Source organism: Microchirus variegatus, assembly GCF_963457635.1.
Source record: "Microchirus variegatus genome assembly, chromosome: 1".
NCBI classification, from domain to species: domain Eukaryota; kingdom Metazoa; phylum Chordata; class Actinopteri; order Pleuronectiformes; family Soleidae; genus Microchirus; species Microchirus variegatus.
This window is the reverse complement of record NC_139802.1, coordinates 34,408,811-34,422,243: the sequence shown is the minus strand read 5'-3', so window position 1 is coordinate 34,422,243 and position 13,433 is coordinate 34,408,811. Positions and strand designations below refer to the sequence as shown.

The following is a 13,433-nucleotide window of genomic DNA, read 5'->3' as shown; positions in this document are numbered from 1 at the left end:
TGGGTAATGCCATCGGTTAAGAATGATGTCATATTTGAAAAGGCATTTTGAAGACAAAGCTCGTGTTTATTGAATGTATTCACTGAAAGTGATTTATTAATCTGTTTGCTAGATAGGTTTCTGACTTCAGGGATCTACGCTGCACTGGTCTTGCACAAACAGTAGAGACACTAACCTGACAATCACAGCCAAATCGACAGAGTCCATTTCATCTCAATAGCATGCCAGATATGTTCCAGCTCGATATAATAAGCCTCTCTGCCCTTGTGTCACTGTTTTAACCCTCGGACCCAAATCGGTGACATGACTCTCAGGTTGAGGCTAAGGCTGCTGTAGAAGCAAAGAATAAAGCTTTGATATTAAAGAAATGATTCTGATTTAAAAGAAAATGATCTCTGATAATGTTGTCATTTCAACCTTTTTTTTTTTTGGACTATTCAATCACAAACTCGGTTGGGCTGCATTTTCAAACCAAGAAATTTAGCTGGGCCACACATTTACCTGCAGACAAACTAAAAAAGTACATCAAAAAGTGCATTAAAAATACAATAAAAGAACTAGCAATAAAAATATTTTGGTCATACTTGTCCTTCATACACCTCAAGGTGCACAGTATGAGCTGTAGCTCTTTTAATTTTTTAAAAATGCACAATATTAGCATTTGTTTCTATTTGGAATAAGGTAAACGTTACATCACATACGACCCACAAACAACGAACAGAAAGACTACTGTCGGAATGTATGTAGGAATCTTTGACAGTGAAAAGTGTCTCTCTTTTTTTCTCTCAGCCTATTCAAAGGTTACAGGTTTTCAGTGAAGGCAAGTATTGCAACATGATTATCGACCGTGTGTCTGCATGGGGATGCAAACATCTGCTTGTCCTGTGTTTGCTCTGGGCTGGATGTCATGGAATAGAACGTGTCATCTGATTGGGAGAGGTTCAAGTGCAAAACAACGTTTTCTATAACAAAAACAAGCAAACATACAAATAAAAAGTTTATTTGCACCATACAGCATTGTATCCGTTTACAATTTGATTTACATCTTTACATTTCATGGAATTGTGATTGCGGCAAGAGCATGAAATACAAATGGGCGATCTATTCTTATCCGTACATAAAAGTGAAGGTGTCCAGTAGCAAATTAGCACTGAAAACGTTTAAAAAGTAGGTCACAGGCAGGTGCAGGAGATCACGTACGACGTATCAACGTTCTATTTCTATTTCCATCTCAGAGCATTCGGCGGGGTGGAATGTGTCCCACACTATGGCCGCTATATTGACACGTGGGGACTTTGAAATAGGGATTACACAGAAACCACAAGGCAAACAAATGGGGGGAAACGAAGAACACTGAACATATTGAGGTATTCTGCCACACCGTAGCTATTTAGTGTGATAATGGCGTTTGATAAACAGGACACAAACACCATTGTCACACTCCACAGCTCTAGAGGACGAGGTTTAGTGAAGATATGCAGACGGCGGGGTTACTAATTCAGACTGGTGCCTGGATGACCTGCTGAAATTAGAAAGAACAAAAAAAAGCAGTTTGTGGATGTGGAGAAACATTAATTGGCAATAAAATGATAGATAGATAGATAGATAGATAGATAGATAGATAGATAGATAGATAGATAGATAGATAGATAGATAGATAGATAGATAGATAGATAGATAGAAACAGTAAAAATTCAGAAATGTTGCAGGGAAGCAAACTCACCTCACGTTTCTAGATCCTTTCCAAATTCATCAGCTTCCAGTTTCACTTTTCTCTCTGTTCGTTCCCATTTCGCACCAAAAAAAAATCAAGTCGAGTCTCTTAGTCTCTCTGTGCCAAATTGTTTCTTCCTTACTTTGGGTTTTTCAAAAAGTCCAGTAGTCCTTCCGTTGCCGCAGGTTCATGAGGTGATTCATGGCGCATTTAAGTTTGATACCATGCTGTCCATGGCTTATGTAGACCGAGCAGAGTTTGGACAAACAGCCAGTTCCACATTAGTGATAAGCTAGAGGGGAAATATTGATCGACCCTGACCAGAGGTGGAGATAGAGGGTGAGGGGTGGAAGAAGGGGTAACTGAAAAACTTCGGTTAGGCAACAGGTTCACCTAAAAAGCCACTGTGAGCTGGAGATGTTGGATCCTGGCAGTAGAAATTGACTGAAAATGCACCTCATGGGCACAGTATAAAGTCAAATCAGATAGCTCTCATGCCGCAAGGCACCGTTCCTGCACTGCACACAGGAAGTGATTTGTTTTATATCAAGACAGACAGGCAACTGCAACCTTTGCACATGTTGCTTCATTGTAAGACCAGAGGTGGAAAGAGTACTGAAATATTCTACTCAAGTAAAAGTACCACTCTTTTTGATTAAAAGTACAAGCACTACAAATGTAGTCAAGTTTAAGTTTTTCTTTAGCAAGGTTGAGGTTCTTTCTTGTGTCGAGCAAATGGGACAAGGGGACACAAATGTCACATGAATAGTTTTTAATTAAAGGCAAACCATTACAAATGAAAGCACTGACAAAAATATTTAAACACAAAATGTATCAGTCAAAACGGGTCAAAGGTCACAATGCTTTAACTTACTCACTCACTCACTCAGGGACCTTAATTAATGCCAATTCACCTGTCCTCAACATTCACCTGTCCTCACCTTTACCTGTCCTCATTATTCACTTGTTCTCATCATCATTCACCTGTCCTCATCATTCACCTGTCCTCACCATTCATCTGTCCTCATCACCATTCACCTGTCCTCATCATTCACCTGTCCTCCTTTTTCACCTGTCCTTATCATCATTGACCTGTCCTCATCATCATTCATCTGTCCTCATCATTCATCTGTTGTCACCATGCACCTGTCCTCGTCATTCACCTGTCCTCATCATTCACCTGTCCTCATCATTCACCTGTCCTCACCATTCACCTGTCCTCATCACCATTCACCTGTCCTCGTCATTCACCTGTCCTCATCATTCACCTGTCCTCACCATTCACCTGTCCTCATCACCATTCACCTGTCCCCATCATTCACCTGTCCTTGCCATTCACCTGTCTTCACCATTCACCTGTCCTTATCATCATTGACCTGTCCTCATCATCATTCATCTGTCCTCATCATTGATCTGTCCTCATTATCATTCACCTGTCCTCATCACCATTCACCTGTCCTCATCATTCACCTGTCCTCATTATTCACCTGTCCTTATTATCATTGACCTGTCCTCATCATCATTCATCTGTCCTCATCATTCACCTGTCCTTGCCATTCACCTGTCTTCACCATTCACCTGTCCTTATCATCATTGACCTGTCCTCATCGTCATTCATCTGTCCTCATCATTCATCTGTCCTCATCATCATTCTGTCTTCATCATCATTGACCTGCCCTCATCATTGACCTGTCCTCGCCATTGACCTGTCTTCACCATTCACTTGTCCTTATCATCATTAACCTGTCCTCATCATAATTCATCTGTCCTCATCATTCACCTGTCCTCATCACCATTCACCTGTCCTCATCATACACCTGTCCTCACCATCATTCACCTGTCCTCACCATTCACCTGTCCTCACCATCATTCTCCTGTCCTCATCATCATTCACCTGTCCTCACCATCATTCACCTGTCCTCATCATCATTCACCTGTCTTCATCGTTCACCTGTCCTCATCATTCACCTGTCTTCATCATTCATCAGGCCAACACTTTTTTCTTACCCTGTAACAGATGTGATTTACAATGTAGTTAAGTACAGTATTTAAAAAAAAAAAAAAAAACATACTTACGTAAAAGTAAAATTACAAATTTTAAGAAAGTACAAGTACACAAAAAAACTACTCAATTACAGTATTGCAAGTAAATATAATTAATTACTTTCCACCTCTATGTAAGACATTATACTCAGATATTGCAGTCCTTGTTTTGTTTCCTTCTAAAAACTCAAACAGATACAGATAGTACATTTTCTGAAATATAAAACAGACACACCATAAGAACAATTTAATAGCAAAAAGACGTATATTTTTCATACCTTTTTCACTACTGTGGCGTTGTTATTTTTATCCATGGTAGTGGCTTTTCTTATACTTGGTGAAGTTATTAACAGTAATGTTGCAATGTTTCCTCAATATGCAATGACACTTTTCACATTGAGTAATAATAATAATTCACATAAAAGTAGAAACCAAAGGGATCTGTTTGAACTTATAAACAGTTGTTAGGGTTTTTTTTCTTTCTAGTTAACTAATATATCGATAGAACAACATCTGTTCTATGTGATTTTTTTATCAGGCAGGTGGTTCTAAAGAGGAGTTGGCTGTGGGCTTGTTTGTGACCAGATAAAGGATAGGAGGTCTTGATAAAACGTCCCTGGACTGGCCGGGTGGCGTTTATTTGCTTGTCCTTGGGGCTGATAACTCCTAGATTGCCTGTGTGAATGAACTGAAGTCCCTTCACCACAATACGTGCAGACACACAGAGAGATGTACTCGCACACGTACAAACACATGCGAAAACGAAGACTCAAATGACTTTGTGAGAACGCGCTTTCACGTGTGCTGCTCTTTTGTATTTTTCTTATTCGTGTTTTTCATGATGTATACGTAGTTGTAGCGTTGTCTTGTATTGTGGTTTAAATGTATGTTTTTAGTACTTGTTTTGGAGAACCAAAACACTCAAAACTCAAACTTTTCTGGGCTGATCTGGCTGACGATAATATAAAAGGCTCATACTGGGGGTGACGAAAAATAATAATACAATTCATAACAAGTGATTGTACGCTTTTTTTCTCAAGAGCAATAACTCTCTAAACGGTTAAGCTGAAACAATTCATTGATGAATTACTAAATTAATCGTCAACTATTTTAATAATCGATTAATCGGTTTGAAGATTTTTTCATGATTAAAACAAGATTTCTGATTGTTTTAGCTTCTTGAATGTGAATATTTTCTTTGTTTCTTTGCTCCACATAACAAAGAAATCATTAAAACTGACTCATTTTGGTTTGTGGACAAAACAAGACATTGTAGACCCTCATCATTTCCAGGCTTGACAAACACTGAACAACATTTTTTTTTTAGCATTTTAAGGACCAGACGATTAATCGCTTATGAAAACAATTGTTAGTTGCAGCTCTACTAAACGGCGATGTCATCTCAGCAGGTGTCCAGTTGAAGCTGTGCTGTGATTGGCAGTACAGCTTGCAGTATCTTAAAACTCATTTATTGAGCTGAGAAAACACGATTAAACATGCAGATTTTGATCCTGGTGTTTAAAATCCCCTGTGGACCAGCCCCTGTTACACTACAGGAGTTTATAAAAACAAAAGAAAAATCAAAACAGGTCGACTAGGGCCAAGTTCCAGAAGAGACTGTTTGGATCCATTTAGAAAAAGCGCCTTTGGACAGGCAGTATTCTCATGTCATGCCCATCTAACTTGGAATACAATACCCACTATTGTATATGTACTGTATGTATAAAAGGAAAAGCAGCCTGACTATTGAGATTAAAGTCAGAATTCTGACCTTTTCTCAGAATTGTGAGATTAAAGTCAGAATTCTGACCTTTTTTTTTTCAGAATTCTGGCTTGTTTTATTTTATTTTGTTTCCAAAAAATTCAAATGTTGCCCCAATCCTCTTCCGTACTTTGCCCTAATCTTCTTCCGTACTTTTTTTTAACTGTGATGTCTAATCAAGTCACTGCAGCGCTTCATTCTGTTTAAATAAGGGAAAATGTCTGTGTAAGTTAATGATTAAGAAATGGTGTCAAGTGGTGTCATGTTAAAAGTAAAGTATGACGCAACATTTAAGTATATATAATAAAAAAGGTTACATTAAAATCTAAATAGCACCAAACGTGAGAAAAATTGTGGCCACAAATTCATAGTCTATGTGCAAATTTGCGTTGTTTTGTTTACCATGTGATGTGCGTGATGTGTGTTATTCCACAAGGGTGAGTCTATAAGTCAAGACAAGATGTTTTCAGTTTAAATGTCAATGTTGGGACATTGTTCAAACATTGAACTTATTTTCCACTTCAGGTGAACATAGTTGCACAAACAATCAATTTGGATTAACATATTCAATTCATTAGCATGTCAAAGTGTTACAAAATTATTAGGCAGGGTAAGTTTTTGTGGAAAAATACTGGGTTTGAATTTCTATAACACAATTGCTTACAAACTTTACCATTACTCTTCTTTTTTTGTTGTTTCAAATTGTTTCCGCTTCTTATCGAGTCTCTATTTCTAATAAGTAAACATACTCAAGTCCAGCGTTTAATCAACTCAAAGAAAAATCTATGACGTTTCATTTTTTATTTGATTGTTGATTGAACCACAGACTTGCTGATAGAAGAGGGATTTTTCTGTTTCCCCTTCTTGAAAAAAATAAAATAATAATAATAAGTGTTATCTTGTGTCATTTATTTAAAAAAACAAAACATTTTTTTCTTAAAAAGAAGACAAAGAAAAAACAGGACTAAACATTACAGTCAGATTGAGAGGTGGGATCACAGGAGAGAGGGAATACAAGCAGGGATAAGTAGAGGAAAAGTGATAGAAAAAGAGATACAACAGACAATACTAAAGGATGTCAAGTCTGCTTCACTCCTGACAACTTTTTTTTTTGTCCACCTCAGCAGCAGCCCAGATTTACAGACTATATTGCACCAGATACATGCTCTGAATGAAAGAAAAAAAAACAAGAATCACATTCAAGTTAATGACAAGACATAATAGTTGACATGATCTCAGAGTGATCTATAAAGTGCCCTTTAGGTTCAATGGTGTTAGAAATGGAGAGAAACGGAAACATAAGAAAAGAAAAAAAGGTCTTCGTAAGAAACATGCTGCTTTATATTCATTGGCAATCACAGCTTTCACTCCCACATACACACAGCTTCATTTTAAAGTTGTTTATCAGTAATACTTCTGTTAAATGTAATACATACATATATTTATATATCACGAAAGAATTTAAAATGGGTTATTTCCACCTCCCCCCCCCCCCCAAGAATGATTTACAGCATTATGAACAGCAACAAGCATAAGAGTGTTAATATAATCATGTCTCACTGAAACTATATCCCCAGTTTGTTTTTCCCTTGCCGACAGATTACTAGAGAGCAAACACAAGATACATGTTCATGCTGCTTTCATAGCACTACAATAAAAACCAGTTTAGTCAACACATTTGCTATCACCATAACAAATGATATGGATTGATCAATTCCCAGACGAGCCGGGAAGTTGCACTTCATACAATGTCATAAGAGAATTTCCAAGATAGTAAACAACGTCGTTTCTCGGTACAAATACATTGAGAGCGTTTTCCCACAAGAATTATACCAATAATTAAAAAAAGGTGATGACAAAAACTATAAAAAAAACTATTTCCAGGGGTCTCGTCACCCTCAATTCTTTGAATCTTTACCAGTGGTTAAAAAACGGGGGAAAAAAACAAAAAAATTTAATCTACAAAAAGGCTTCACTGGCAAGTTTTGATCACACAACATATACACGGCTCTACAGAGGGGTTGGTGTGTGTGTGTGTGCCAATTTCCTGAAATGTGATTAGCAAGCATTCCTAAGGTAATCTGGTGTTGGTCTAAGGATTAGAGAGAGTTGTGATCATAGTGCCATATCAGTTTCTTAGAGAAATAGTGCATGTAGGAGCCAGATTAAGGCCATGCTAAGACTCTTCCACTGAAGAGTGTTTGAATACTGCGCTAATATGTACGTAAAGGAGCTTTTGAAATGCAATAATGTTTTCCAGCACTGTAGATTTTCATAGGAGAAGGGTAAAGGGGAAAAGAAATGGCAGATCAGAGGGCAGGTCTACAGTCGTCATCATCGTTAATCACTCATGCCCATCGATGACAGATTCCAGGAGCCAGTTCTTTCCCCGAGCTCCTTTAAGGAGTGACCTACCCACGCTGAAAAGATATAAAGACGTAGGCATATTGGCTCGACAAGTTGCTGTGCAGTCTCAAACCACTGTGCTGTGTTGGTGGATCACACTCGAATGTAACAGCACAACATGCGTGCACAGAACTGCTGCAGCAGCTGGCTTGAAATCCCTGTAGCGTTTTTTTGTCTCTTTATTTCTTTCTTTTTTTAAATAGATGGTTGCTTGGGTTCAGTCCATTTTAGTCGACTCCTTCAAAGCCCTGCGCATTTTCCACAGCCATGAGGAGCTTCTCTCTCAGGTCCTCGAAAGATTCGTAGGTGGGCAGGTCTAAACGGTTGAAACTGAGAGGGAAAAACATTTCATTGGCACGTTTAAGAAAAAGGAAACATTGTATTCTGTTCAATTTGCAGAATACCTTGATAAGATTTCGGTCGTGAAGCGGCTTTTTGCAAGACAACAGTTATTGGTAACACTTTAGATTAGGGAACGCATATTCACCAGCAACTAGGTGCTTACTAACATTCATATAAGTAGCATACTAGCCCTTTATTAGTAAATATACAGCACTTATTAACGTCTTATGTAGGAAAAAATCTTAATTCATGTTGTAAAAGAGGTAGAATACGGTTATATTAGAATAAGGTGTTAATATGTGCTTAATGATTAGCAATAAAGGGCTAGTATGCTACTTATATATGTAAGTAAGCACCAAGTTAATGGTGAATATGTGTTTCCTATTCTAAAGAGTTACCAATGTTTTCAAACAAAGGACAATATTCTTTCTGGTTTGTGAAGGCCACCTAATGGCGCGTTTCCACAGACTACAACGGTTTGGTTTCGGTACATATGATTGTTGTGTTTCCATCAGGAACAGTACCAAAATAACCCGCCCCCACATTCTAACCATTAGATGTCGAGAACTCTTACACATTGGACCTTCAAGTTGAGGTTAAGCTTTTCTCCTCTTCTCAATTACAAATGGATGAAAGATTTCATTTGTGACCATATACCATATATAATATTCTCATAGGCCTATGTTATACTCTGTTGCAGTGTTGATTGGCAACAAATGAGCAAGTTAAATTGAGAGGGAAATAAAGATAAACACTCACAATGTAGCATAGGTATATATTGACAATGTCACTTTAAGCTAGCTTGAACCAGAATACGAGCATGTGTGTGTGTGTTCTTACCATGTGTGAGCTCGTGGCAACTTATCTGGTGTTCCCCACTGCTCAATCGTGAACAGCTGAGGACCATTAGAACCTGGCACAAAATAAGAAATTGCAATTATAACGGCAATGTTGACACGATCCAGAGAGATCTTCAGAATCGACAACACCATAGTCACCAGAGTCACCATAACATAAGATTCTACTAATGTATGATATCCAAAAACAAAGCACCGTTGTACAAGTGTGAAGTTCTGAAGAATGTACTACATCATGTTCACCTACCATAAAGCTCTGCAAAGCCATTCATTGGTACTCGCGAAGTTCCCGTTACAAACTGGAGAAGTCGGATTCGTTTTTCAGCATCCATCAACAGGACAACCTGATAGGAAACAAACAAAATCTCTCAGTAAAAAAATAAAAATTATATATTTCCTTGTTTAACAGAAAAAAACTACTTTGCAATGTAACCTGTGTATGCATATGTGTGTAGTAAATAATACACATGGTTTTTTGATGTGTACGTATAAACTGTCGACACAGTTGGAGAATTATTATCATCATTCATATGCAAAAAATATTGTATTTTATTTGTGTGAAAATACTTTTTTTGTTTCTTTGCTCCACATAACTCATAAATCATTAAAACCGAATCATTTTGGTTTGTGGACAAAACAAGACATTTCGAGAACATCGTCATTTGAACATCGTCAGAACTTTTGTTGTGAAATAGTGACAGTTGCAATTCAGGCAAACAATGCCTGAGGGACATCTGTCTTTCTGTGAATCGTCAGGTCAGGTCACTTAACAGACTTCAAACATTTCCAGTTACAAAAACCTCAGGCTCTTTCAGCAGAGCAAACAAGCTTCTTTGCGATAATAGAGAGTACATGTTTGCTGTGAAGCAATGTGTTTGAAGATATCAAAAAAAAAAAAAATGAAAAAAAAAACACACACACACCTTCCAGAACCACTGTATGACGGGGTGGTTGGGACAGTAGCCGTTCTTGTAAACGCTGTGTTGTCTCCAGTCGTTGACGTCGACATCACCAAGACCACACATGAGCAGCTTTGCAGAGAGAAAGAAAATGCATCAAAGGAACAGACATTGTTTCTTCTGTGGTAGAAGATGACTGAGAATTGCTGGCATGACTAATACATTATGTTCAAAGTGTGGGCTGCGGGCCCCTCGTGGGCATTGACAGTACTGCAGGTAATTAAAGGGCAACATTTTTTTTTTCTACTAATTTCCGGAGATAAATGTGTTAGTTGATCTAAAGATAATGGATCTGAGGTACATGTCTCATTCCAACAAAAACAGAGAAGAAGATGAGATTGAAAAGAAAATAAACAAAATTGACAAAAAGACGACGTCAAAGTCACTTCCTTAAAATAAAAGCCATACTCTGCTCTTTACCATGTTTCTGTCAAGTTTTAAGAGTAAAAGATCTGAAATAGAATGTGAATTAAACAAACTATTTTATTATTATCACACGTATAGTGTTATCATTTTTTAATCTGACCTAGTATAGCAGGTATGTATATTACAGTGAGTCCAGGCGGAAGTTTGTCAAATATGTACGCAGCAAATATTTACATAAGCGATGAATGTACACATGGAGCAGCTGGATGTTTACTTCATTAACAAAATGGAACTTACGCAACAAACCTATCCACATATTGCTGTTGAATAATTTTCTGTCACTAGATGTCAAATAATTCAGAGGGTACTAGCAAAGTATCCATACCTCCAGTTCGTTTTCATCAAAGATCTTGATCAGATCTATGAGAATGAGCTCAGTGAATCCCTATAAAAAAAAATATATAAAAAAAGAATACATTATGTAAAGATGATTGTTTCAAATGCACAATTCAAGCAAAAAATAAATGCAGAGGAATTCAATTAATATTTAACACTAGTTGTTGATAAGCACCGGAAGCTTCAAGGGTCAAGGTTTACATGCAGAGGCTCAATTTTTAATTCACAAATAAAAGCTTTTTGTGTGGTCACACTGCCCCCACATGGTGACATTATATTATTGCATATAAATACCTCCAGGAAGGCATTCATCTGCTTCTGAACCCGATTAACAAACCTCCACTGAATGACCAGGCTGTTGGAAGAAAAGATAAATCAACAGGTGAATTATTAATTAATTAAAATAATATTTGAATATGTTGTAATTAAGGTTTACATCTGTTCACATAAAGAGAAAAACAATGCATTTGTTTTAGTTACTCTATGTATTCCTTTTTGTTGCTGTTGGTGACAACCATGTCGGAGCCGCTGGGCTTCAGGTCGACCTGGTATGTCTAAGAAAGAAAGAAAAGGGAAAGACACAGTGAAAATAAAGAATGGGATACTCCTGATTTAGAGTTTTGAGATTTAAACATACTGATTTTAAGTTTGCCTACCTGTCCAAAGTTGTCCTCATCAATACAAAACCTCAGGTCCAGCTCAGTGGGATCATTCTCCAGGATCCACTTCAGAGAGTTGTAGTATTCACTGTCCTAAAGGGCAGATAATAATAATAATTAACAAAAGGTCCTACATACAATTATTAAGGTGTCAACGCTGAGGTTACCGTTTGGTCTCGTAACAGGGAAAAATCGCAAGACTGCTAATCTTCTTTCTTTCTAATTTCAAGATAGGACTCAAGTATTGGTAGAGCTATATGGTCTAATAAAAAAAAAAAAAAAGTCAAGTGATTTATGAATCTGAAAAATCAAGACATGCTCCCTGGATACATATTTCAGCATTTTTCACAATGTCAGATTTAGTAAAATATAAACTGCTGGTAAGGCTGACCGATTTTGAAAACATATCTAATTGTGATTATTTTTGACAGGAATCTGTGATTGGAATGGTGATTTTATTTTACTCATTTTAGTCCGAAAAACATATTTAAAAGGAATATTTTCTGATATTTGTGCAGATCTGTAAGAAACAAATATGTTCTCTTCAGTCTGTAGAGTAAGATGTGTATAGATCAAGACAATAAGGAATCAAAAAAGATATTTTGACATACATTTTGGCTTTAACAAATATTACGCCTCCTGCAATTTGGAAATTGCACTAGGCCGTATTTCGATATAATTTTGATTAATCGTTCAGCCCTAACTGCAGGGATTTAGACAATTTATCATATCAGGGTCTAGCAGTAACAAGCTCTTACCACAGACTCCATGTCTTTAAGAGAGATCTGTTTTCCCAGCATCATCTTATAAAATGGTCGGATGAAAAAGCCTAAGAGAGCAGAAGGCAATTCAGTGCTGCAATAATAGTGCATGCAGAAATAAATCATATATAAAAAATCATAAAAAGCTACTTTTATGTCCTCACACACATGTCAGGACTGAACATTCACTAACATAATAACAGGACCAAGCATCAAGCAGTGTACCATCTAGTAGTTTTCCATGAAACACAGCCATTCCTGCCACACGCCCGATAAATTTGAAATAGGAGAGGTGATCTTCATTGCACAAGCCGGAGTTGGGATTGATTTGGAGAGTGTAGTTGTCCCTGGACAGAGATAAAGACAAAGGCAGAAATATCCAGGGTTTAATTACCAGGTTGTAATAAACTACCAGGTTTATTACTCACGATCTTCGAAATTTATACATCTAATATTCATTAATTCTGACAAAGTAAATAAACAGGCCATCAAGAGGGAAAACATTATAAAAATAATATTTTTTTGTCATTTTCAAAAATCAAAATAACAGTCCTTGAGACAATCATCAAGTGTACTGCATGTGGGAAACATTTCTTTCAGGATGGCTTTTTGAATGACAGGAAAAGTTAATCAAAGTGGAAGGGAACTTTAAGTCTTTTAGGGGAACAATACCACTTACTCCACCTATGTGGTAAAAGAAGAAAAGAATTTCAGCTTGGCTCGGTGCGATGTCCTATCGTCATATCCTCTTAAATACCTCAAAGGTTTGTCCAGTAGCAGAAACAGCTCTGTAAATCTAAAGCAGACACCGGCTGAGACTTACGTGGCAGAGTATTCAAACAGGCCGTAGTAAGGATTGAACATCTCCTTAGATAACAGGAAGAACCACTCTCTGGCCACACCGCCATAGTCCAACCCTTTCTCTGATTCAAACTCAATCCACAGCCGTGCCTTCAGAACATCAGGCCTCTTCAGTGACATTATGCGACGGTACGACTCTTCAAATATGTTGTTCCTGTGCAGTTTCATTTCAAATCGGTTGGGGATGTCCGCCTGAATACAAAATAAAGGGGAAAAATTAGGTGAGGGGAAATATGTAGCCAATAGAATGAAGACGCAAAATAATTAAGGGCACATTCTGTATATCCCTCAGTAAATCAGTAAAAAT

General features: G+C 37.3%; 1 protein-coding gene across 3 annotated transcripts in view; it reads right to left on the bottom strand.

Moving 5' to 3' along the window:
- Positions 1 to 6,490: 6,490 nt before the first annotated feature.
- Positions 6,491 to 13,433, bottom strand: part of nedd4l (NEDD4 like E3 ubiquitin protein ligase) — a 37,818-nt gene continuing 30,875 nt past the window's right edge. For 2 of the 3 annotated variants that reach the window (XM_083892345.1, XM_083892343.1), the window contains 11 exons: positions 13,089 to 13,318; positions 12,491 to 12,612; positions 12,263 to 12,333; positions 11,502 to 11,597; positions 11,326 to 11,399; positions 11,140 to 11,200; positions 10,835 to 10,894; positions 10,048 to 10,155; positions 9,372 to 9,468; positions 9,108 to 9,180; positions 6,491 to 8,255 (listed from right to left, as the gene is read on the bottom strand). In XM_083892345.1, the coding sequence (XP_083748471.1) occupies positions 8,153 to 8,255; positions 9,108 to 9,180; positions 9,372 to 9,468; positions 10,048 to 10,155; positions 10,835 to 10,894; positions 11,140 to 11,200; positions 11,326 to 11,399; positions 11,502 to 11,597; positions 12,263 to 12,333; positions 12,491 to 12,612; positions 13,089 to 13,318 (1,095 nt within the window). In that variant the 3' untranslated portion in view covers positions 6,491 to 8,152. Of the gene's footprint in view, positions 8,256 to 9,107; positions 9,181 to 9,371; positions 9,469 to 10,047; positions 10,156 to 10,834; positions 10,895 to 11,009; positions 11,201 to 11,325; positions 11,400 to 11,501; positions 11,598 to 12,262; positions 12,334 to 12,490; positions 12,613 to 13,088; positions 13,319 to 13,433 lie in introns of those variants that run through there. The other variant, XM_083892344.1, reaches the window with a different exon arrangement.